This window comes from Cuculus canorus, chromosome 2 (genome assembly GCF_017976375.1).
Source record: "Cuculus canorus isolate bCucCan1 chromosome 2, bCucCan1.pri, whole genome shotgun sequence".
Taxonomy (NCBI): domain Eukaryota; kingdom Metazoa; phylum Chordata; class Aves; order Cuculiformes; family Cuculidae; genus Cuculus; species Cuculus canorus.
The window spans coordinates 153796486-153822586 of record NC_071402.1 but is presented as its reverse complement, the minus strand read 5'-3'; the positions used below and the strand labels follow the sequence as shown (position 1 = coordinate 153822586).

The window sequence follows — 26101 nt, the reverse complement described above, 5'->3', positions numbered from 1 at the left end:
TACACAGTCCAAACAACACAAGGCCAAAGTACAGAGTCATGAACTGTACTGTGAAAATTCAGATTGCTCCTTCCCCATTCAATGCAGTGCACGGTAAACTTTTGATAGAGCTTTGATCTCTTATCAGTTGAATTTCTCATTATAACCTTCTAACTCAACTGCTAGGAACACTTACACATGTGGAGGAAAGCCTGTAAGAGCTGCTGCAATGGCGTGTCACAGCCTCATCACATCTAGCTTTGGGCACCTCACAGAAGTGCTTCAGTTAGAAATGCAATATCTGGGGTCACTTTCTTTATAATCAGTGCAAAAGGCTACGCTGATTCATCCCCTGCAAATGCCTCTCTCTGGGATATAGAGATGACTACAGCTACTATACTCCCAACATAAGCAGCTCAGATAGGTTTCTAAAGTTAGGTGGGATAAATCTAGACTTTGGTGATTATCACAGACATCCATTTAGCATGAGGTTAATTGCTTAGGTTTGTATACTGTGTGGAAATGATACTTGCTGAAGGCGGATCTCTCGCTGTCTGGAACTGTCTCCCACTTTTTATTCCCCTCACCAGATTCTAAGGCTTAGAAATCACATGAAAATACACACTGTTCTAAGTGCTATTAAACATGAAAGGTTTTGTACATCTGCCGGGAAATAAATATTTTTATTCTTTCCTCTATGCCTCTTTTTTTACCAAACAGATTTAACCATCCTGTGCCACAGGCTCAGACAGATAAAATACAAGGGCACAACCAGCTTCAAATGCAGTTAATTATAAAAATGGGTAAGAGTAGTTCCAAGTTCTAATACTTCACCTTCCTATAGTTATCTGCTGCTCTGTGAGTTTTTTTAATAGTAATTCCGGGTCTGGGTCCAAGGGTTCCTCTTTCCAACTGAAATATATATAACAATCATGAATCATTTATAATAGTTCTGGGATCTCACACATTATCATCACTAGTTAAACAATGTAATAACTAAATGAGATTTAAGTTGACAGAGCCCTGTAGATAAGAGTTGGCTCCTCGTTGCAGATGTCAACATATGAGCTTTCCTGTCATTTAACTGATCATCCAAGAGCACTGGCCACTACGCAGCCATTCATCATACAATTTACAGTGTGTTTTTAAGATAATTGGAATTGTTATGCCAATAAATGGTGATCTAAGTAAACAAGAAATTGAGTTTGCCTTTTACAGATTTGTTTATGGCATGTGCATTGTGAAAGCATACATTTATTAACACACAGCTCAGGACAAATGCAATGTTGGAAATACAGTACTCAAATCAAGAAGACTGGTCTACTGCTGTCATATTTGTAAAGGAATGCTAAGTAAATAACTTACAGGGATCAAAAGACACAACAGTCCTGAGCAAATGCCCATCAGCTTCAGATTCATGCCCTGCTGCAGAAATTTAGCCTTTCTTTCCTCTTAAGAGTTTCTCCTATTAAAAGAACATGGTAAATCTGTCTCTTTGGTCTCTGTTGAAACATCCAGGGCTTTGTTCCTCACAGAGTTGTAGCTGCTGACATTTTCTCCCAAGTAAAACAGAAAGCTAATGATTCACTGGCAGGCCCGCACACTCACTATTCTCACATATAAAAGAGTACAAAGGGTACAGAACAAAGATAATCAGGCGCTATACATCATATATACGTTGTATTTCTATATATATACAGACTTCTGTATCTTCTGAATAGGAGATAACTGAGTCCAATATACTGAGTTTCTATCCAGATTCTCTCTTGTACATATATACAACCACAACAATTGATAAATACTTGCTGAGAATTCTTTTTTCTGGCATTTTCAACTCAACTTCATGTTGCCCAAATCAGCAAATAATTGAAAACAAAACAAACTTTTCAGTCTTTCAGTCTGTGGAATGTGCTAAGTTTAGGTTGTTTCCCCACTTCTGTTCTAACAGGTACAAAAGACTCCTCTGTAGCTGCATAACACAGATAAATACGTTCACATGCAGATAATAACACCGACTGACGAAAGTGACCAAAAATATTTATGTGTCCTACAATCGGTTGAGTCTCATAATTTATGTATCCCGAGACCACTGCTTACATGAAAAGGCTGGAGAAAAGTTACTGCTGAGGCTCCCTAACTATAAATGTAGAATTTATTTAATTTAATTCTTTAATCATTTACTTTTGCATAGCAGCAGAAAGGAAAGTTTGTATTTTGCAGGAGAAGTTTGGCTTGCTTAATCTAGAAAAAGAGAGGTTGGCTACAGGTACAACGGGATGTAACAATGAATTAAAATGGCTATTAATTATGAAAGCAAATGATCATAACCTGTCCATGAAAAAGTTAGGTTGAAAATCAGAGGCAGAGCATTACAGAAGGGATCCCCAAAACAGAAAATGTCTTTTACTGGACATGTGTGAACAACTTGAAACGAGTAGGTGAACACTTATCTGGTACACAAACACTTTGAGCATGACCACATCTGCTAGTCTTGTGGAGGTACCTAACAAAATCAGAAGGGTTTGGGGATTGCTGGGTTAGTGTATCCAGACCCTGGAACAGCTTTTCCATGGGCGAGTGGGAGGAAATTTCTTGCTTTTAAATAAATTACTAAGAACTGGAATGAAACACAACTTCACTACAACTGTAGTCACTCAACAGGGAAACAGACCTCATGAACCCTTATGTCATTTACAGTTCTAGATTTCCAGATACAGAAAATGTCAAAGATTTTACATTCTGCGGTAAAAATAGAAGAAGGAAAGCTGGAGAAAGACAGATGAAAGTAGTTAACTCTGGTGACAGATCACAGTCTGCTTGTTCCATGAGGCAGGGAAATGGTGCAAAGAAAGATGTAGTTGATGCAAAGGAATTAACACAAAAAAGAAGGACAGGGCACAAAGGCAGAGGAGCACAAAAAGAGAAGAGCAGAGATGCCTCTGAGCCTCAGGCTGGCCAAGGGTGAGGGAAGGAGGCACAACGGCATGCAGTGCGGATGTTGCAGTGGAGAGTATCAGCAGTGAAATTCATGTATTCCCAGGAACTGCTGAGTTAATGCAGTCCCAGGAGCTGAAGAAACCACTCTTATGAAGATACCTCTGCTACGTGGGGGGCTGGATAAACACCCTGGTAGTGCTGCCCTTCTGTCTTTCTTCTCTGAGCTGGGGCAGGAGGTGTGATAACAACTAGTGCCATTAGTTACTGGTTATCCCAGTCATCTCAGACTCCAGAGGCAGCAGGAACTCAAAACCCCTGCAGCTCATACTGTGAATTTCTTTTTGATATGCTCTCCTTGGTTGCTAGCTCTCTCACCAGCTCTTCTTAAGAAAGATAAAAGACAATCTTAAATAAAACTTTATGGCATCTCAGCAATGTATGCTGGGATCTGTAGCCATTGTAAAACTCCCTTGAGAATAGCGCAAACTTTCGTTGCTATTTGGGTAAATCAGAAGGGGAGCTACCACCTTTGGATTCCCAGTGCCTTGTCAGCTGAATACTGGGAGAAGCTGAGACAAGTTTGAAGTAAAAGACACATGAAATTGTTCTCATTCTGTTCCACAGTATGGACACACATTCCAGCCCATCATTTGCAATACAAGAACCAGTTCTACGCAGAGCTGTACATTTCCCAGTGGAAACTGGACCTGTTTTACTTACTGGTTTTGAGGTAGCACAGGGAGCTGGTGTCATGATAGGAGGCTTGGCTGCACTTTGAGATGGAGGCAAAGAAAATCTCTGCCCTGTGTCCGGAGGTGAAGAACAGTGAATCCGTGTTTCTAGTCTCTCAGGCTCATGCTTATAAGATTCAAGAGGAAACGTGGGCTGCTTGGTCACTTGTGTTGGGGTAGATGGAGAAGAGGAGAGGCCAGAGGCTGTAAATAAGAATAATTACCAAGGATCAGTTCAGAAGAAAAGCAGACAGGAATCTCAGCTTTACAGCGAACCTGTATTTTTCATTATGTTTCCCCAGACTAAAATAACATATCTCACTTCCTTATTTATAAAAGGGAATTGCTCTGCCTTGCCGTTAAAACTGTTTTAATCATTCAACTGGTTGAACTGCCTGATCCATTTACAGGGAGGCATAGTGGCAAGACGAGAGTGCTGGAGATTCCTGTTCTGTTAACCTCCAGTTGATGCTTGTTTCTAACATGATCCTCTGGTATTTCTAACTGGTATTACTTTACTCTTATAATTTTAATACTTCTGTGAGTCTCGGGATTGCCTCTATCTCATGGCAACTGGCTCAACAGCTTTAAATGGTTGCTTTTTCTTATTTTTCATTATTTTAACAGTATCTTGGCCAGCAGTTAAAGTGAAATTAGGAGAGGCAAAAAGAAACAGGGCACATTTCCCATGAGCGTACGTATGGTTTCTCTAAGGCTCTTGGCAATGCCTTTATAGAAAGTAGAATTGTTTTCATCAGCCTTTGAGGAGAAAGTTTATTCATAACTTCTGCTGATAATCAGTAGCAGCAGCAGACCATTTATCATGTGACAATCCTGTTTTTATTTAACAAATATGTGTACTCCATCTGTATTTTGGGTTACGTTCTTAGGGCAGTTCTTAATTGTGATCAAACAGATAGTTTAAGCTATATTTATTATCCATTTAAGAATCAGCAGACATCCTATCCATTTAAGAACCAGCAGACATCCACATCCAATTAGAAAATTCAAGTTACAACATCTGTGTTTCTCGTTATATCTATATGTACATCAGCAAACAAAGGATGACTCTCTTATGCCAGCATAAATCGGAGCAGACTTAAACACACAAAACCTGTGAGTTTGGACAGACTTACATATTTTTAAGTGGACTATACGATCTCTGAATTTGGTTCACTTCTTGTACTTCCAGAGATTTGTGCAATGATCAGCTAGTCCTGTGGGGGTTCAATTCCATTGAGAGGGAGTAGATAAGACACCATTTAATAAACATAAAATCCCAAGTGTTTGTGAACGTGATAATGCATCTTCATAATAAGTCTATCTCATCTTCTTGGTGCAAGCTCTCAAGGCTCCACCAGAGATTTCTGTATCTGAGATTTTTTCCACTCAAAGGCTTCCTCTTGCTGTACCTGCAGCCTCCACTGGTCCTTCCTTGGAACCCGAGGTAAAGTGCATCAATACAACCCACTTTATACTCATTACCTCACAGTGTCCTGTTTTATTTGGCAGACAGCATTTCCAAAGAAAACTTCGTATTGATGGAAAGTGGAATAAAACTCAGTAAGGACTAAGATGAGACTCAAGAATAGAAATCCAACAACTCAGGGAGGGATCTATAACCTGAAGAAAATATTACTCCTGACATTCTGGGGAAGAGTTACAATTTCTTACGATTAAAGGAATTAGTGAGGTATTCAGGTAACTGTTCTTTAGCTATCATTCTTCATTGAAAACAGCCTTTTCCAATGGCTTTTACATGACTTAACTTTAAGAGAATAGAATTACTCATTAAGAAACTTGCAAAATAATTAGGTTCTAATATGCTTTATTTGTAGTGGTTTTAGTGGTGCAGTGTAATGTGTTTCTTTCTTACAAAGAAAATCCTAACTCTCACTGAAAAATTTTAACATTGCTGGAATCAAAGAAGGACCCCCCTACTCAGTCCTTTTCTGAAATTGCAGCTGCCTTTTGAGGACTTTCATTTCTTTTTATCAGAGAGACCTGCAGCTCTGCCAATCGAGCGGCAATAACCATGGATCAGGTGGAGATTGGGTGTTGTAGGCAGATATAAATGTTGGCTCATGTGACATGCCACAGGGTGAGGCACGAAGAATAACCCTAGTGTTTCAAATGTCTTCAACTTCTGCTGATTTCAGTGGGCCTGGAGAGTGTTCCACATCCTGAAGGATTAAAAGGACATCTAACTTGCCTATTTAGTTTTCGCTTACAGACAAATTTAGAAATGGTTCTGGGGAAGATGCTCTTTACTTCTGTGGTTTTATGGATGTACAAATGTTTCCTGAGCACTCAGACTGGGATTTGAGGTGGATGGTAACTGTAATTGATGCACTGTAATTGATGCAAATGTAAAGCCACTAAAAAGGAGAAAAACACCATTAGATCTTAAGGTCTTGCTGTTGGGATGTGCTCATTGTGTGCTAATGTATTCAGCAAGTCTGCAAAAACCATTTCCAGCATGAACAAGCTCTGCCAAAAGAGCTATTACCAGACACAAGGAAACCACATATTCACCCTCCCAACAAGGCTGGTTGACCAAGTGTAGAGGGTGTCTGTAGGACACAGGAAGGTGTGGATCAAAGGAGACCAAGGAAGCAACTTCTTTTACATCCTATGAAAATTATTGCCATCTCATTATAGATGTGTAACAGTATAGCCAGAGTAGACAGTGTGGTTTCCTTTACAAGAACGTTTACTGGTGGTAAGTCTTTTGGATACCAGCCTTGGACACCTGTCCTGAGTTTTTATGGATGACAAGCATGGTGGTGTGACTCCACCAACCTTACTGGGAGGTCCTTGAGCCTTAGAACTGTCTGTTTCAAGTAAGCACTTAAAGCCTAGAGTACTCAACAAGAGGCACACTCCAATGCATTTGAGATTCAGTATTTCTGTGACTTGGTTTCCGCACAGAGGTGGAGGGAAAATTATCATTATTTTCCAGTGAATTTGATTAAATTACATAATTGCTTTTCAATGTTTGGTGTTTAAAAGCCTACCTCATAGCATGATTGTGGTATCTATGTTATTTACATTTGTACAATACTGAGATCGAAGGAATAATCCCACAGGAAATGTTAAGTATTTTTATGATTATTAAAAAAAAGACTTTTGGCTGCTGTGATACAGGTCAAAATCCCAAGACCTACAGGGGATTTTATAAAAGCCTGCCACATAAAAGAATGAAAATCTGTAATGTGTTCCTAGACCAAAATCAGTTCAGCAGTAACAAAACTTTGTATTAACTTTAAACCTATTGGACTGTGATCTAAACAGGCAACATTGGTGTAAATATATAGTTATACATATGTGCAGTAGCTGCCCTGTTCTGCTACAAAAGAAGTCCATTAAAGAGACAAGATCCAGCTATATCCTGTGGCTGAAAACAGTTCATTTTGGAGAAAGTATGAATAAAACAATTAAGCAGTGAAAACTAGGCAACAATTCTAGAGTCTTCTATAATGAAGCTGAAAAAAATCAGCATACATGTAGGATTTTGGAGAAGAAACAATCTGAGACTGACTGCAAAGTCTGCTGGTTCTGGCAATGAGATGAACTGCTGTGGCAAGTAATTATCTCTTATGCCAATGTTTCTTTCATCAGACAATGAAATGCGTAATGAAATATGATATTAAGAACCCAATTTCTTCCTATTCTCATAATAGAAAACAAGAATTTTAGATAAAAAAAAATAAAAGACTAAAAGACCTAGGAGATCAGTCACCGAGTCACTGGTAAACATAAGGTTTTATCCTATGTTTTCTATTGATCATCCCTGTTCAGTTTTAAAACAGCCCAAGACTTTTGCTTTGCTCTGATTCATGCTGACATTTCTGCTCTGGTGGCAAAACAAAAGTGAAAAAAGAGGATAACTTTGTGGTGTCCATATCGATGAATTGTAGGCTTTAACATTTGTGTAATTGAATACACATCTGGTAAGAATACTCACAAGAATATATGAATACATGGTGCAAAATTGCATTAATGTAAAAGAAGTAACCTTCATATTATAGTGTCTTTACTCAGAATATGTATGTGAGATCCCACCAGAACTAAATGGCACTGTCTTAATTACGTGCAAAACGTGGCCATCTCCAGTTGCTCTTTCCCTGTGATGGTGCTGTCTCTGAAGATACACAGTGGTGGCCCATCAGTCAATTCTGTGCCTGCATTTGAGCAGCCTCAGCTGGGATCTAGCTGCCCATCACAGGTTGGATGTAAGAGCCCTGAGAAAGTACTGCTGTAAAAGCAGAGCCCACAATTTTGGCCCAAGATATTTATTATTAATCAATACTTTATTATTTTATTAATATAAGTTTTATTAATCAATGCTAACTGTATTTAGTTAGTCACAGACATAGAAAACTCATGTTGTTCCCCTGTTTCTCTAGGCATTTGCAACTATTTCTTTTAAATAAAGCCCTTATTTTGCATGGCGTTCTCCACCTACTTGGGCATTCTGATCCAAACCAGCCCTCTGCTGATGCATAATACGAAAGGATAAAACTCTATGCTGTCATTAGCGTACTCCCAAGGGAAGAAGGATGGCTGCCCTCCTAAATTTCCTGCATTCCCCGGGTGACACCCACAATTAGTTCTATCACCTACATTTCATGCCTGACCTGTCAGGATGCATCTGGTGGTTTCTGGGAGGAAGGATGCTCACAGCCCAGTGATTCCTGCCAAAGCCTCCCTTTTCCAAGAAGAAAAATGGTCCTTGCCCCCATGAAACTTTGGAGCCACCTGACCACAAACGATGCTGCTGGGGATATCAGGGATGTGCTAATGCTCCTGTACAAAAGATTGGCTTCAAGTGCTTCAAAATACAGTTTGGTCCCTCTCCTGATGAAGTCCTAAAGGATACAGCGTGCTCTCAGACTTTACTTTTGTACTTATGCATTTCAGATGAAGTTGCTAAAACCGGTGAGCATTACTGGCCGTGAAATATAAATCACTTTTGTGGTTTTACCTCTTCCTAAGAATCACACTTCAGTATTCTCTCATGCTGTACCTGATCAAGATAATGTCATTGCTAGCATATAAAGCTGTTGCTGAAATAGATTTCCAAGTTTATATATAGGGATATATCCATTTACCATTTAGACTGAAACTTCCCTGGAAAACAACAAAAGGAATTTCTATTTGCAGTGGCTCCATATGACACTTTGTCTGATTCCTTCCCAGGACAACGCTGTCCTTTCATTTCCATTCCTCAGCTGCCAGTGAAACAGAGAAGGCGGCAGGCTGTGGCTGCTGAATATTAAGTAGTTAGCAGCACAAGTGAATCTGAGTTGAGCCTGCTGTTCATTAAGCTGATTCACTCTTCAGACACAATACTATGTTAATTTTGACACAAAAGCAAATTGATGCAAATTATGTGAAATGAAGTTTAATGCCACTTAATTGCAGTAAAACCAGGGACCCATAAGCAGGTAAATGGCTGCTGGCTATTTCTATTCAAATAATACTAGTGATATTGACACTGAGTGTTGTAAAGTACCTGTTAGTTAAAAAAAAAAAGATATAAAATTAAACCTGAATAGTAACCTTAAGCACTACTGTACCAAAAAATATGATAGATACTGCCCAGGAAATTTCCTGCTGTACCCAGCACTTTCACTTATGCACCTGTTCAGGATGCCTCTCACCCTGCAAGAACTACTGCTTCTACTGTTGGACCATACAGATTATACTTGTGATCCACAGTGCATCACTCATACAACAGCCAGGCCTTCCAATCCTTTGTCTAAGCTCCCTAGTTCCGGCTAAGCAGCATCTATCCTAGCTGCATCAGTAAGCACATTTGTTCCAGTCTTATTGAAGCAGCTCCATGGCTTTTCATGTAGCTGGTACACCATTCAATAGGAAGCTTACTGGTTTCCAAAAACATCTCTCAGATTTCTTTTATTAATCAAAGGCAGAGTAAAATACATTCTTTAAGTCACTGAAATATAGCATGCTGTCTGAAAAGCTTCAGAGGGAAATGTATGTTTTTGCAGTAAAAATCAGATATCTTTATATTAGTTCAAATATAGTAAAGGAAACCACTCCTTCAGTGGTCTCAGCCACAGAAATACCTGAACCTGAAAGCACCAATTCTTGCTTTGGAAGCTATTTCACTTTGTGAAACAACAGACAACAAATCAATTTCTAGGATTCATCCTGTTCTCCTCTGCCCGTGCCTAAACAATACTGGTATCTATGGAATTTGCAGTGTAATACCTTTCCCTCATAAAACTAAGAAAACTAGGAGCTGAGGAGTTAATTTAGTTAATTTTGAGAATTATTCTTGTTTCTGAAGATCTTGAGGTCCCTTTATCAGTAAAGGCTGATCAGGAGAAACACTGCCTCAACACTGTCCTTTACAGGGCTTCCTGTGGATTTCTCCTGCGCTGCTGGTCAGGCAGAGGGTCTCCCACCTGATCCAGAACCTTACATTGGTTATCTCACATTTGTTAAAAGTACTGGACAAATCTGGAAAGACTTGAGATGTTATGTCAGCATGGCTTACAGACCATAACTGAAATACTCTTTCAGTTGATCAAGCCTGATCTAGTGGGATGTCCCTGCCCATGACAGGGGGGTTGGAACTGGATGAACTTTAAGGTCCCTTCCAACCCAAACTGAATTCTATGATTCTATTATTTCCTTAATGCAGCTTTTCCAATCCCTGCCGTCTGGGAACTGCAAGCAGGCTGAACTTCTAGTCTCAGATAAAGGGGGCTTTGCAGACCTTGGGAGGAATCGGCTTTGCGTTGTCTTGCCTTTTCAGAGTGCACTGCAAGGTTCTGGATACGTCACGAAAGCAACTGGCACTGCTGCATTATCAGGCTGGATCAGTCCCATAGATGCCCTGCAGGGCTCCCCTGGCACCACTGCCTAAGCACCCTTGCAGCTGGTTTCTACCCTCTTCCCCAAGCTCCTCTTTTCTAGACTGAAACATCCACTCCGGGCTTGCATTTTTCACTTAGTTCTCTGTAGTTATTGTCTACAACTGGATGAGTTTCATTGCTTTTGGGTTTGTGTTGCCCGTTTTCCACAGACCTGCATCTTTTATTTATTCAGCAGACAAATTTCTATCAGGGTACATGAGTTGATCAGGGGCTTGGTTGTCACAAGAGGGGTGGCTGTCAAGGGCTCCGAACTTGGACTCAGGGCAATAGGCAAACTGCAGGAAGTAGTATTATACAGTTATAGGATCCAGAGAGATACATAGGATCCAAACACAGCAAGCAGGGACCATAAATCCAGGCACAGAGCATCATCCTAATGTGATTTTCCTAGTTCTCAGTGGCAGGAAGGTTCCAGCTGGGCTTCTAACTTGCAATTTTCTGCCACTCCTTCTCTTTTGTCTTGCAAATACTGGAGAGAATACCATAGGCAAATAATTCATAGCAAAGAAACAGATCAGCCACAAGCTTGATGGTAAAGAATGGCTTTTTGGGGGGTTGGGTTTTTTTGAGACAGCCAAATGCACATTCCCATGCTGTATCATGACAGGTGATAAATGAAGAGGTCCTGGTAATGGCTGAGGTAGCCACTGAATATGTGCCTGAGCCAGGCATGAGCAATTAGCGCAGCACGGTACTTATACTGAGAGACTCAGCGCTGAGACTTTACCAGACACCATATGGCTGTGGCCAGCAGGCTCTGTCAGAAACACAGGCAACGCGCACCTTGCCAGCACAAGCGCCAGTGAGAGGAGTAAAGCATTAACAGTGATCCTCAGCAGGTAACAGCACGATGGGGAAACAACCTGGAGAAGCACGAGGAGGAGGACGCTTGGGTATGCATCTCTACAAGAAGCACATGTGCACAAAGAATGCTTTATCCTCCTGTGCATCCATTACCCACAGGGCATGGGGTCCAGGAAGCTTGTAAATCTTTCACTTTCTGAATCACCTGGCTCACTTCCCAATCCTGCCAATGACAGCAGATCAAGAGGAGTTCAAGAGAGACACCTTACTACAACCTCCTCTCAGGTAGTTGTAGAGCGCAACAAGGTTTCCCCTCAACCTCCTTTTGTCCAGACTAAACAATCCCAGTTCCCTCAGCTGCTCCTCATAAGACTTGGGCTCCAGACCCTTGTATATGGGTATGGGATACTAAAGGGATATGACATTCTGCAACCACTGCCTAGGGGTAACTGCTGGGTTATAACGAAAGCTAACTGTGCAGTACAATGATACCAATCTAAAAAGTCACTAAAATGAAAATCAATCACTCCTCTTCATTCAAACTGCGTTGGAAAGGCACATGACACTTGTGCAACCCTCCAGTTTCTTTTTTTTGATCCAAACCAGATGACCAATGAGCCAATCCATGCAAATAAGCCACGTGCAACAGTCATCCCTTATCAACATTCTGATAACTGCTGAACAAGAAGTCTCCTCTGACTTGCCAGCCCCGTATCAGCACGTTAGCCAGGCATAGCACTACATCACATGGCAGAGATTCACATGGTCACTTGTACTACTTGCTGGTTACAGCCGGCTGCTGTGAGAAACAATGCCTACAGCAGGACTGCTTTATTTACTTAATACACCACCTGGCATTTAAACTTTCACAGAGTACTTGGTGTTCAGAGGCTTTAATAAAATAACTTTTGTTTTCTGTTTTAGCAAAGACGTCTGGCTGCTAAAGCTAACATTTAACAGCTCTTTCCACATTAACCTCGTTGTCCTGTCTAGGCGGTCTTTTCTGGTTTGAGCCAAGCTGAGCTAAATGCTCCTCTGCCTTTACAGAAAGCTGCAAGCTGCTTGTCTTTGGTGAGACTTCAGTGGCCAGTACTGTCTGCTCCTCCACCGCCCTGTCCCCTGCTAGAGGCAGCTCCAACTGCTTTCTGCCCCAGCACCCTCACCCTGTTTCTGCACAGCAAAGCTTCCAAACCACCATTACCATCATCATTGTTCCTGTTTTGCTTCTGGTAGCACCCACTGTGCGCAATGTGCTTCACAAACATAAAGGATAACACAGAGCCTGACCTGAGGGGTTTATATTTTGACAGGCAAAGTAAGAGAGGAAGAAAATGAAGGGGGGAATGGCAGGAGGGGGAATGTTGTATGCACAACATATAAAGACAAGTTTGGAATTACTTACTTGCTTGCTCTGATGCTTTATTTCGCACTTACAGATTTCATATTTAATCACTGCACTTAAATGTCAGATTCTCAAAAGAAGCTGCTTGGCAGGGGTTGCAGAGGAGATTAAGTTGTTGCTTCTCCTATGATTTATGATATGCTCATCCCATGTCAATTTAAAAATAAGGGAACAGAGGCAAATACTTACTTAGTTTGCTTGCTCTAAATCAGTGCCTTAACCATGCACCTTATTTCTGTGACGTGCTAAAGCCATGCAAACAGAAAAAAACCCTAAGCATTTTACAAACATCATTAGAGGTCCAAGTTAATGAAAAGAACAGTCTAAATCTGAGCCTGCAGAACCCCACTGAAATCACTGTGGGTGATTTCATCTGCATAGTACATCTACTCTCTGTGTAACCAAGAGACAGAATATTAATGCTCATAAAGACCACTAGGATATCCATTTACAGTGTACGCATAAAAGCTGCAGGGCTGGTGCCAGGGGAATGCCTACTGTAACGCTGTACACAGCCACGACCATGCAGCAAGAAGGCAAGCATTTAGACAGACTGTGCCACTTTCTGAGCTTCAGAACAGCAGATTATAAGGCTGTTGAAGCAGAGACTTCAGGACGCAGGTTCTGGGACTGGTTCTCTATTTAATTTATCAGTCTATATTATCCTCAGTTTCCTACTCTTGCAATAAAGAAAATAGCCCTAGAGATGCTAGTAAAGGCACTAGAGTTACAGCTGGATTATAAGTCTCATAGCACAGTTTACTTTTGTTTATTTTCTGCGATGCTTACAAGGGCGCTGAGGTGAGAGTAATTAAATATTTGCAAAGTACTCCAAATCCTCAGGAAAGCTGTAGCTAGAGAATGAAGCTGTAATTTGCCATGTCTTTGCTTCTGAAATTCATGGTTTTCAACCCTCTGTTCTTCTCTTATTAAAAGAACAAAAAAATCTCCCTCATTCTAGCTCTTTTCAAAATTCAGCAGGAGTCCAAGCACTGCTTCAGCCTGTGGCATTTGCCTCTCCCCACTGTGTCTGACTCAGACTTCTGTCTCATCATAATTCCTGTCTTGCTAACCTGGGAATTAATCTTTTTGTGCACATATGGCACAGCAGAGACAGCACAGTACTCTCTCACGCACCTACCAAAGCCTTCCGAAGAAATAACTAATGACTTCATGGCTCTTGTTTGATTGAAAATAAATTGCTATGGGTCTGGTCCTGCTCCTTATCCCACTTGATAGTATAATTTCTATTTCCTTTGCTGATACTGGATCATGCTTTTAGCTGAACATTAGTGCAGTAAATGGCTACTTTCTCTAGCTACCAGTCTGCTTAGAGACTAACCCTCTCCTTCCCATGAAATGATCCACAGAATCTTCTGTCTTTCACAAATAGATCTCAAAGTGATCTCTACGTTGCTCTCGTGAGACTTCACCTGGAGTACTGTGTCCAGTTCCGGAATTCTCAGCACAGGAAGGACATGAATCTGTTAGAGCAAGCCCAAAGTGGGGCCACAAAAATGATCAGAGGGCTGGAGCACCTCCTCTACAAGGATGGGCTGAGGGAGGTCATGTTGTTCAGCCTGGAGAAGAAAAGGCTCTGGGGAGCCTTTATAGCAGCCTTCTAGTACCTAAAGGGGACTACAGGAAAGCTGGGGAGGGTTTCTTGATCAGGGAGTGGAGTGCAGGGATAGGATGAGGGGTAATGGTTTTAAGCTGAAAGGGGAGATTTAGATGACATAGTAGGAAGAAATTTTTTTCCTGTGGTGAGACACTGGCACAGGTTGCCCAGAGAAGTCATGGATGTCCCATCCCTGGAAGTGTTCATGACCAGGTTGGATGAGGCTTTGAGCAACCTGATCCAGTGGAAGGTGTCCCTGCCCATGGCAGGGGGGTTGGAACTGGCTGATCTTTAATGTCCCTTCTGACTCAAATCATTCTAGGATTCTATGATGTAGACTACAATTAACCTCAGATCTCAGCCCTTCTGGTTAGCTCTAATCTGAACTGGTTTCCCGATGCGGTATGAACACTCATCCCAGCACATGTATGAGTGCAGCAGGGAAGGGGCCAGGAAGAAAGCAGAATCACTTTGTACATGGCATTGACAGTTTATACCTCTTGAAGAGTACAGAATACTACAGCCCAAGTTATTCTAACAATTGCTGTGAACACACTTGTCCATCTAGGATCTGGTTGAGGACACAAGGGATTAAAAAGAGGAGAAGGCAGAGGAGAAGGCAGCTGCACAGCCATGGACCAATACCACAACTATATCAAAAGACTTAAAAAATGACCTGAATTGGGATGTACTTACATACCATTAGCAAGTCTATGCTTCCCAGGTATGAGGAATCAGTTATCATATTAGTTTCTTCTCCAGCACAAAAGCTGGGCAAGCTTAAAATGAAATAGAGCCCTCTCCTTTTGCTGTGATGCACAACACTCTTACCAATAAAGTAAGTACTGTCATAATACCCAGCAATGAAATAAGGCTGAAGAGCCTTATCACATCTGTACATGAAAACTTCAGGAAGGAGCCAGGAGGTACCCAAAGAGGCCACCCAAGGTATACTGACAGGTATGTCTGCAAAGTTTTTGATGCTGGTCTTGTCACAACTCTGCTAGTTAAATACACATAGCAAACATGCTACAAGCTCAACAGAGGCATTAACACTTGGGCCTATCATACTTAAAGAAAGAGTTCACCCAGAAATGAATCCCTACTTTGTTAACAAATGCCTAAAGGGAAAGTTAAACACATACTTGGATCAGTTTTAGCCACATGAAATGAGGACTCATGCTCAGATATTTAATGATCCTGTCATTTTGGAGGTCCTTTTAAATTCCATCATCTTATTCTTTTTACCCCTCCACATGTAAAAGCCATGGCAGACAAGTAAACTTCATTGATGTCCATTGCATTGGATCAGCCAACACCTGGTCTGATTTTATATCTCTATTGCCAAGTGTTTATATTGACATAGCTGATATTTCTGTGTCAACCACATGATGCAAGGTTGGCCCCTGCCTCCTCATCCACATATGCTTTCTTGACTCTTGATCTGCCTCTTGCTTCTGCAGACCAAGCATCTCCTTTCTATGGTTCCTGCTAAAATGTTAAACGCTCCATTTCAGGTCTTCTAGAAACTGATGCTATAAGAGTAAGTTAAAGGAATTCCTCACACATTTCCTTTTTTTTCTAGTTGTTGCACCTGCTGTTCGCAGGCTGATTTAAACCTTTCTCATCCACTTGCCTACTCACCAGAGCACCTGCAAGGCCACCCCCTAAAAGCGTGCCACAGAGTGGCTGCCTTTGGTTGGCTGCACCACGGGTTGCAGCTGATACCTCCTCTCAACACCCAGCTCAGTGGTGCCACAAGCTTCTGGCAGGAAAGAGCACAAGTGCCCTTCAGCAGAGTATGCTTACGTTTTTCCAAAGGGCTCGCCAGGCAATTTTCCCCTCCAGGAAATCCTTCCCCTTCCTTGTCATTCAACACCAGCTTCACCCTACAGCCCATCCCAGGTCACTATTACAGCATGCTTCCAGCACATGACAGCAGTCACATTCCTGCCTTGTTTCACTCCTCAAAGCTGTCATCCTGCTATAAAGTGTATGAAAACAGTAGGAGCCAAAAGGAATCAGCCTGTCGAAAGTGAGTATCTAAACCACAGACTCTTTGGAGCAGGGGACGCCTTCGTGTCAGAGATTTCCCTCGCTTAGTGGGGAAATCTGATCCATTTAAGCACATCTACCTTTGCCCTATCATTCTGCCTTTCCTTTCCACCACCCCAGTGCACATCCTTGTACAGGTGTCACTCAAAGTCCTTGGAGATTTCAGTCTCACTCCTGCACACCAGCACTGGCTATGGACAAGCAGTTCACACTGACACTCCAGCTATCCTCATTTTACAATGAAGTGAATACTCTAACCTTAAGTTTAGAAGTATTAAAAGTATTAACTGAAGCTCTCACTTCAGTTCACTGACTCAGGAAGGCTGAGCCATGTTTGTCTATGTACAAGACAGTAAAGTGACAAACCCAGAGGACTAACACACATTGACCTGCAGAAGCCAGGCAAAGCCAGTAGCCATACACATCACATATGCGAACAGAGTGCTTGGTGCTTCCACTGCAACAGGCTAAAGCTCAGGGCATTTCCAAACAGGTAGATTCACAGAGGCCCTTCCTCCAAGGTTGTTACCTTCCTGACTAGGACAAGGTACTATCTGAAAGCTCAGATGTCAGATTTGCAGACAAAGTCTATGATATGAACGTTACGTATACTACAAGGGGAAAAAGCAGTAACAACTCTGACTGGCTAATGTGCCAGAGAAGAAAAACATGGAGAGGTCTTAAGTATCTCTTCCCTACAGTGGATCTGTAAGGAAGCTATATCCATTACTAGAAGATGATCTGCATTAGAGAACAACCTTTGGGCAGTGATACGACCATTTGCCCTGTTGTTTCCTGTAATTCTACAGTGGTCAAGGAAAGGAAATGTACAGAAGACACCTATGCCCTTTCATTTAAGGCTTTAATCCCTCAAGAATCTGCACACATGGGTGCAGATCGGGAGAGGGGCTTCAGAGGAGGCTGAGAAGACAGAACCTGAGGGCAGGAGCAGACCTTCTGGAGAAGGGGTGGCTCCACCAGTCAAGTTCAGGTCGAGTAATTAATGAGGCTACTGCAACAGCCCTGGCAGAGCCACTCTAATGCTGCTCTTCACCACAGAGTAGGTGATTACTACAACCCCCACCCCGTCACACTGTCCACCAATGTAGCTGGAAACAGATGGGGTTCAGGGCTTTGAACCAAGAAGAAAGTTCATTCAACTTAAAATCTTCTGAAGAGCAGGAGGCCTCTTCCCGTGACAAGTGGGATCCAGGTGAGAGGAGCATGTGCTTTCCTGCTAACCTGCCTGGCCCTCTGCAGGTCCGTGTGATGCACGGGCAGTGGAGCAGGGCGCTGGTTATGCAAGCACTGACTCAGATGTCATGGAGCAAAGCCAATACTGCAAAGGCTGCGTTGAACAACTGTCAAATGATAAAAGATTTCAGTCACTACTGACTGAAGCTGGATTTAACCTAGCAGGGAAAGGCTTTGTATCTCATTACCAACCTGCTGTGCCAGTCACTTCCCTCCCCAGTTGCACTATTTTGACCTCATTTCTGAAAATAAATGATGAGCTGTTCTAACAAGTAATTATTGAATTGGAAAGCTGGGTGTTTTCAGTTAGTAAAGCAAGGCAGTTCTGCAACCTATTCCTCGAAGTATGGGCAGCTCCAGACAAGAGCATCACTACCTGCACTGGAACAGTTTGTCCAGAGAAGTCATGATATCCCATCCCTGGAGGTGTTCAGGGCCAGGTTGGATGAGGCTTTGAGCAACCTGATCCAGCGGAAGGTGTCCCTGCCCATGGCAGGGGGGTTGGAACTGGCTGATCTTTAAGGTCCCTTCCAACCCAAACCATTCTATGACTCTAAATCCCTGTCCCTGCATATCTCCTAGATATCCAGGACTCCTACGCAGAAAGTTGTTTAGATTGAATCTACCTCCACAAACAGACCACAACATGTTTTTGGGCACTTCTGCAAGTAGTAAACTGAAATATATTATCCCAGTTTACTGAATGTTGGCAAAACTGTATTTGATGCGGAGAGTCATCTGCTGCTGCTCAACACAAATGAATCAGTCAGATGGTAGAAGACAACTGGCTTTAAAAAGCCATCTAGATAAGGGTTCACAGCTCATTAGCTGAGCCAGGTCTTGCAAAAACCAGGTGAGAAAGGGAACTGGCGTCCAGTCCTTCCAGTCTAGATTCAGAGGACATCAGGAAACTCTACTTCCTAAGAAAAACACAACCTTTGCTTTCCTGAGCCTCTGATTTTTTCTGACAAGTGATTATGTTCCTGACACCTCCAGAAAAAAGGAAGATAACACTGCAGAGACAGCATTAATATACCATCCTTAACTCCTACCAACCAAGAGCATACAGACTGACCACAAAGAATATCAAGGAGTTCTGCAGTGTTCTCCTTCTGAGTCAGGACAGTTTATTATTGAATAATACTCATGGCTCTCCAGATGTTTCCTTAAGATTTATCCTTACAGGCTCTTGTCACATCAGGAAGCTTCAGCAGTTCATTTGTACCACTCTGTAAAGCTGTGGAAGCTGTGGCCCGGAGAAGCCTTTTTTTTTTTTTTTTTAACTTTTGCATTCATTAAGCAGATACAAACTGCCTGAGTTCAACTGCTGTAAAAGCAATTCAATCATTGTTTTGTGGAGGATAGCTGGTATTTAGCAGAAACTTTTTTCTTGATGAAGAATTGAACATGAAGCATCACCCTGAAGTTCTGCTGAAGCGAAACAGGATCTAGCTTGGAACAACTCAGCTGTGTCAGTGTTGGATCATGATTGGTACAAGCTGAACACCAGCCCAGACCAGCTGATACCTCCGGTCCATCACGTGGCTGGCCACTAGCCTTGCAGAGCTTATGTCCAAGGTATTCACACTATGTGGGCCAAGTGTGAGATCTCTGACAGCGTTGGCCTTAGCCCTGTCCGTGCTGATGATGCAAAAGGAGTGCTGAGCCCAGCTCCAAAACACAGACTATGCCAGGTTCTCCCACTGCACAAAGTCCTGGAGTTTGGGTGAAAGAGCACCTTCCTAGCACAGACTTGAAACTTCACAGAGTTAAGACTAGGAAACAGTTTTCGGAGAAGGCACTGACTTCCATTCAAGCGTGGTAGCAGCAAGAATCATAGAATCATAGCATAGTTTGGGTTGGAAGGGACCTTAAAGATCATCTAGTTCCAACCCCCCTGCCATGGGTAGGGACACGTCACACTAGATCAGGCTGCCCACGGACCCATTCAACCTGGCCTCGAACACCTTCAGGGATGGGGCAGCCACAACTTCCCTGGGCAACCTGTTTCAGTGTCTCACCACTCTCATAGTGAAGAAATTCTTCCTTATGCCTTGCCTAAATTTGCCCCTTTCCAGTTTATGCCCATTCCCCCTGGTCCTATCACTACAAGCCTTTGTAAACAGTGTTCTTGTAGCCCCTTCAGGTACTGGAAGATCACTATAAGATCTCCTCTGAGCCTTCTCTTTTCCAGGCTTAACAACTCCAACTCTCTCAGCCTGTCCTTGTATCGGAGGTGCTCCAACCCTCTGATCATCTTTGTAGCCCTCCTCTGGACCTGTTCCAACAGCTCCATATCCTTCTGATGTTGAGAATTCCAGAACTGGACACAGTATTCTGGATGGGGTCTCACAAGAGAGGAATAGAGGGACAGAATCACTTCCCTCGCCCTGCTGGCCATGATTCTTTTGATGCAGCCCAGGAGGTTCTCACGTGCCCACTTCTCCAGCCTGTCCAGGTCCCTCTTGATGAAGAGTGGTAGTAGGTTTAAACCCAGAGGAGACAGGGGCTAGATGTGCCAGTACTGCTGCTGCCGAGTCACTTGGACAAAGCAGGAAGGCTGAGAGTTCAGGAGACGGGATAGTTTCACCAAAATTACAATTATTTATGTTACTCTCTGCTCTGAGTGCATTGCTCCATCTTGGTAAACAACGCTGCAACGAAATTAAGGAGCTCTGACAGCGAATCAAACCTGCTTAGTGTGAAGGAAAATAATCAGACCTGGGTAGAGGTCTCGGGCACAGCTGGCCACAGGAGGAGGTGAGTGCTACGGAAACAAAAAGGATATCAGCTGGAGCAGGCTTAGCCACTAAAATGGCCAAGGTAAACAAGGCACAATCTATGCTAGTCCCTCAGCAGTATGCAATTAGAGAAAGGATCCCTGATGGACAGAATTATGTAATTTCGTCATTGGTGAGAGAAAACGGCTCTAATCGATGACCTTGCTTCCCTGTGTCCTACCAGTGGTGAAGGTGCTCCCAGCCACGGTGCACCTACGCACTACGGCAGCATGCCAGGAATGGGTAGAAATAAATCCATGCAGGAACAACAGAACACATTACTAACTATGTTTTGTTTCATTCCTTTGATCTGTCACTTGAAATCAATAAAAATCCAAAAGAAAATATCCCAAACTTGTGCTTAAAAAAATACATAGCATGTTGTTTTAATTCACATTGATAAAGCCTTTTCCTTTTTTTTTTTTTTGTTGATATTTAGAGCTGAGTTTTAATGACATTTTGCTCTGGCTCAGTTTTCAACACCACCAATGATAAATACGTGCCAGCAGCCAGCTGAAGCAACAGTTGCTGGAGATCCAGTGTCAGTGTGACAGGCATGTGGATGGCTACTGTAGGTGTGGGGACACACAGCTGGGGACCCTGTGATTCCGGATCACATGTCACAATGTGATCAAAGAAAACTGGCTCGGTCCTTTCCCTCCATCTCCTTCCTCTCCTCCTCTCCTTTCCTATGGAACTGTCAGCTTTCCTCTCTCTCGCTTAGATCCATTTGGTTTGACTGACACAGGGGATTTACCTCAATTAAATTAAACCAAGACAGGAGAACTGTGGGCTGAACACAAGGAAACTACCTGCCAGAAATAAACTGATGGGTGCAGGGAATGCCTCAGTATCCACAGCCATCTCATCCCTCCTTCACTCAGCTCTGGGCTCTCCCAGAGGTCTTTCAGGCACATCTGAAATCTTCAGCCAAAGGCTTTCTCTGGCTCCCAAAAGGCTTTCACTCCTCTTTACTGAGCAATGATACTCAGGAGGACAAGGGTCCACTTTTCTGCTGCTTGCAGGCTTTTCTTTACTGTTCCCACTCTCTCCAGAGCAGCACTCTGCACAGTTCTCTTTCCCATCCCTCCTCCTCATCTGCTGATCCCTCCTTCAACATCAAATGAACATGACCCAAATTCAGGACTCAGTTTGGAAATAATCATGCAACTGGCAACAAACAAGAGTCTTTGGTGACATGAGTAGCAGAGATGGGGGCCTTGCTGAGAGCCAGATCCTGTCCTTGGGAGCATTCATTCCCTTGTGAAGATTATAGTGCCAATTTGTGCTGAAATGCTGACTTTGCTATGTCTTCCTGTATCCCTGTGGGGATTATTGGACTCTCCTAACAAACCTCTTCCTTCCCCTCCTCTGCTGGGAACATTCCAGCACTCATAGTGCTCCTGCTAACTTGATTTGCTGGGAAAGAGGAAGCAGGAGCGCAGCATGCTCTCATTGTTGCCCTACCTGCAACTGGTAGCCTCACCTACGCATGAGCTGGCACTTGCCAAAGCACAGGAAGGTCAGATGGCTCAAAGCACAGAGCCAGATTTCTGCAGACCTCAGGTGAATTGGGATCAAATACAAATACATCCATCCAGCTCTGCAAAAGTACCATGAAACAGCTACATCATCCCAACTACTGAGCACTTTCCAGAAAAAACAGCCAGAAGCCTCATGATAGAGCTCTTTCTACAGCAGATTATTAACCACCATAGAAATCTCTTCCAAGCTGTAGTTTTCTTTTTCTGTGGAGAGAAAGTTATTTGCCGACTCATCTGCCTTTAAACATGTGGCAATACATGTTTTATCTCTTACAAGTGATAATAACTTTGCTTAGAACAACAGGCATTTTTAAAGGCCAAAGCAAACATTTGGTGGTGGAGGCTTTCCTAAAGCAACACGGAGTCATGATTCAGCATGGAGAAGTTGTTCTTAGGCAAGTTCTCCAGCCACAGAACTATTTAAAGTGTCAGTTTAATGCAATAAGGTTGTTTATACCTGTAGCACACTGCATATCAATTGATCAAATGGCAACTTCAAAGGAGTCTCAAGCACTTGGAAGCAGTAGTATGGCTAATTAATAATGTAAACCAAAACTCAACAAAGGCGAGACATCAGCAGTAGAGTATATAGGGCTCTACAGAAATTATCTTCCATTAGACTTAATCAGAGCAGCATCCCTCCTTCCCCTGAGAACACTGATGCAATTTATCCCTCAAGCTACACACTTGCTTTTGGAGTGAGACCCATTGTATCATTTGCATCAAATATGTAAAGCATTATCTGCAATACGAGGTACACCAAAATAACAACCTACACATCGAGGTTTACTAAACCATGGTTTATATGTTCCCAACGGTTAAAAGTTGCTCTTCAAATAGGGGGCAGAAGCACAAATGAGTCCATTACCTTCCTTTTCTGAGAGGCCCCAGTAATGCCATCAGCACGTCCCTGTTCCTCGGTAGAGACATGCATTAATTCATGACTTTTCCTGGGCAGCCAGGGCTGGCCGAGTTCCCACTGTGCTGAGCTGGAATGCAAAGCTGCCCCTTCCTGGCAGGCTGCTGGGGTCAGCCTCTGCCATTGACTCAGCTGCCCCCATTTGCACTTCAGTTGCTAATTGGACCCCTCTAACACCATGGAGATGACTCCTGCTCAAATATTTGGCTTCATGAGAGGCCAACTTATAGATAACGCATTAAATGGAATGAAACATAGAAACTCAAGGGAAAAGCATATGCTTATCATGATGGTAACACATTGGATGCCCGTGGTCTGTAATGTAGGTGGCTTTATTTTTTTAACTTTTTTTTTCCCTAGAGGCAACCATTCCTGTTTTATGGAGCTTTCAGATCTGATCTGCTTTCTATCTTCTGTGTATTTATTCCACCTGGATAACAAAACAGATTCTCATTTGATCCCCCCTTACTCCAGGTGTCAGCCTGGCTTCCCTGTTCTCTCACATGAACACGAAGCTACAGCACACCGGTCTGCACCGCAAACAGAAACAGATGGTCTGAAGTTTATTGAAATGTCATGAAACCTTCTTCCTCATGTTAGCTTCTGTAAAACATACACATCTCAAAACCAAAGCACTGGGCTTCCGCTATTTTCATTTCCCCCTGCTGCAGTCCTACCCCCAGGGTATTTTTATGCTTTGCCTCTGATGTAGACATCATCCTTTCTGGCTGAGGATGATGGGGTCCATTGCAGATTCTGTGGGAAGGCCTAAATATCTCCCCAGCCACTCTGCTCAAGTTAAGGGTGGGTTTTTCTGTGATTTCTAAACTGAGCTACCACCCTTGTTCAACACTTCTCCACAAAAAAAATCCCTCTGGTATTCATGGGGAGTCATTTGTACATTCATAAGCCAATGCCACTAATCTGAGCTTGGATTCTTAGTCTGCATCTACTATGTGCAGAAGAAAAGACCATCGTTTCTGAGTACTATAGCTTCTGCTGGCTGTAACACCACAGAGTGGCCAAGCTGAACTTGCTCCCGAATACCTTGTTTTGCTCAGAATATGCTCCGATCTGCTGGCACAAATGCTGCATCTCACACTCTGAGTATGCTGTAGCAATACTAACAAGCTGTTCCTCATCTAGAATGTAAACATAACCCAGTATTTCAATAGCCGTGTTATTATAAGTGGCCTTGATATGGCCATAGCAGAGCTACAAAACAGTGGATTAGATGTAGATGTTTTACAAGCCAATCCAATTTTAACTCATTCATTTATTGGCATCACAGACAGTTCAGCTACCTTGCTTGACTGTTGCACAACCAAGAACAAGAGCCAATATTTTCAAAGTACCATGTCTAAAGCCATGCAAGCGAGATCAATGTGACACAGTTCTGATAATGAAGCCAAGTCCTGGTTTAGGTGCTTGCTTTTCTGTTGACATGTCCCAGGATTAACCAAACAAAATTACACTCTAACTATATCGCTGTTTTAATGTATATGTTCCTACTGTAACAAACACATTTTTATGTCCCTATTGTATTCACCAGTAATATCAGTTTCAAATGCCACAAACAAATCACCAGCTAAACCCTCAAAGTATCACAGTGTTCAAAACTATAAATGTCAGGGTTCCTATCTGCATTTTCTTTTTTGAGACATAAAGTCTTCCCAGTATTTCTCTGCACCCAGAAAGGGCTATAAAATTCCAAGGAATCAAGAAAAAAATGCTTTTTTTTTTTCCTTTTTTTCCAAGAAAGAAAATGAAAGTTTTTATAAAGTAACAGGATCCCAAAAGTGAGGGATATTAGAAGCTATGGATTCAATAAGTTGCAATAAATTTAGACTTGGCCATTCAGATTAATAAATTGCTTTAGATATTTTTCTCATTTATACATGTGTCTGAAAAAGAAATATCTCAACTTACCCCTGATTTGTACCTATTTATGAAGCAAGAATCAGACTTACGTTGTACACAATATGATAATAAAACCAGTGAGTATTTGTGAGTTATGATCACACAAACCATTGATGACAAATACCTATAAATGTTTAATTGAAGTAAAGGTATTACTGATAAAAAAGAGGGAAATTAAAGAGGATATTGGCTCCTCAAGTAAATAAGCCAGTTCCTCTGATTCTGCTTCCCTTTCTGTACATGTTAGAGGCATTTCTTGCCTACCACGCAGCAGTGATTTATGACTTGCTATGTAATGCTATCAATGTATATGAAGCCTCTTGAATGTTACACTAAAAACATCGAGGAAATATAAGAAAGACTATTACATCACCTTAGAAACATCGAAATATATGTTCCACATCTTCAAAATTGATGGAACAAGTGGCAATAGTCTAATATGTTTAATCTGTGGCACTAAGGGACATGGTTTAGTGGCAGACTTGGCAGTGTGAGGTTTACAGTTGGACTCGACGATCTTGAAGTTCTTTTCCAGCCTAAATGATTCTGCAATTCTGTGATCGCTGTTGTTCATAAGTGAAGCTGTGTTTCAGGAGAGGGGAAATGGTTTGTGATTGATTCCTTCTCTCATTTCACTGACGAAGCAGAGGCCTTGATCTAATTCCCAACAAAAATCAATCAAGAGACTTCCAGTGAACCTTACCTAGACTCCAAACAAGTTAGCAACTTATTCCATGTGTCCGCTCCTGCAGTTCCTGCCTCAGGGTAACTTCTAAAGAAAGTTGTTCAGATCTGACTTCTGCAATCTTTGCCACTTTTACTCCTCAATATTTTATGATTCAAAAGAACTTAAACTACTATATTCAGGGTTGGATTTTTTTTTCCCCTCCTTAATTATAACTGGTGTCTTCCACGCATGCAGTAGGTTTCTATAGCAATGTGTGGTGTCACCTAGGTTATAGCCAGGGATAGGATTTTCATTTGGCTGTGACATTTGATTAATTACCAGACTTACAGGCCAACTTTGAGCTGTCTGTACCTGCATGTGTTCGTACGTGCGTACACGCAAACATAAGCAGATTAGGGGAAAAAAGCCCATCATAAATAAGCTTTTTAGAGCCCAGATTCACAACCATTATGTGTAACAATCCAGGCTGGACATCTTGCAGATATCCCATGAGTAAAACTATACTGAATCTTTGAGGAACTAATTTGGGGGATTCTAATACAAAGCCACGTCCAAGAAA

At 42.3% G+C, this 26101-nt stretch overlaps 1 protein-coding gene across 5 annotated transcripts in view; it reads right to left on the bottom strand.

Moving 5' to 3' along the window:
• PRKAG2 (protein kinase AMP-activated non-catalytic subunit gamma 2) overlaps positions 1-26101 on the bottom strand; it is a 235475-nt gene that overhangs the window by 72274 nt on the left and 137100 nt on the right. For all 5 annotated transcript variants that reach the window (XM_054057436.1, XM_054057438.1, XM_054057437.1 and 2 more), the window contains one exon: positions 3637-3851. In XM_054057436.1, coding sequence (XP_053913411.1) covers positions 3637-3851 — 215 coding nt within the window. The remainder of the gene's footprint in view (positions 1-3636; positions 3852-26101) is intronic.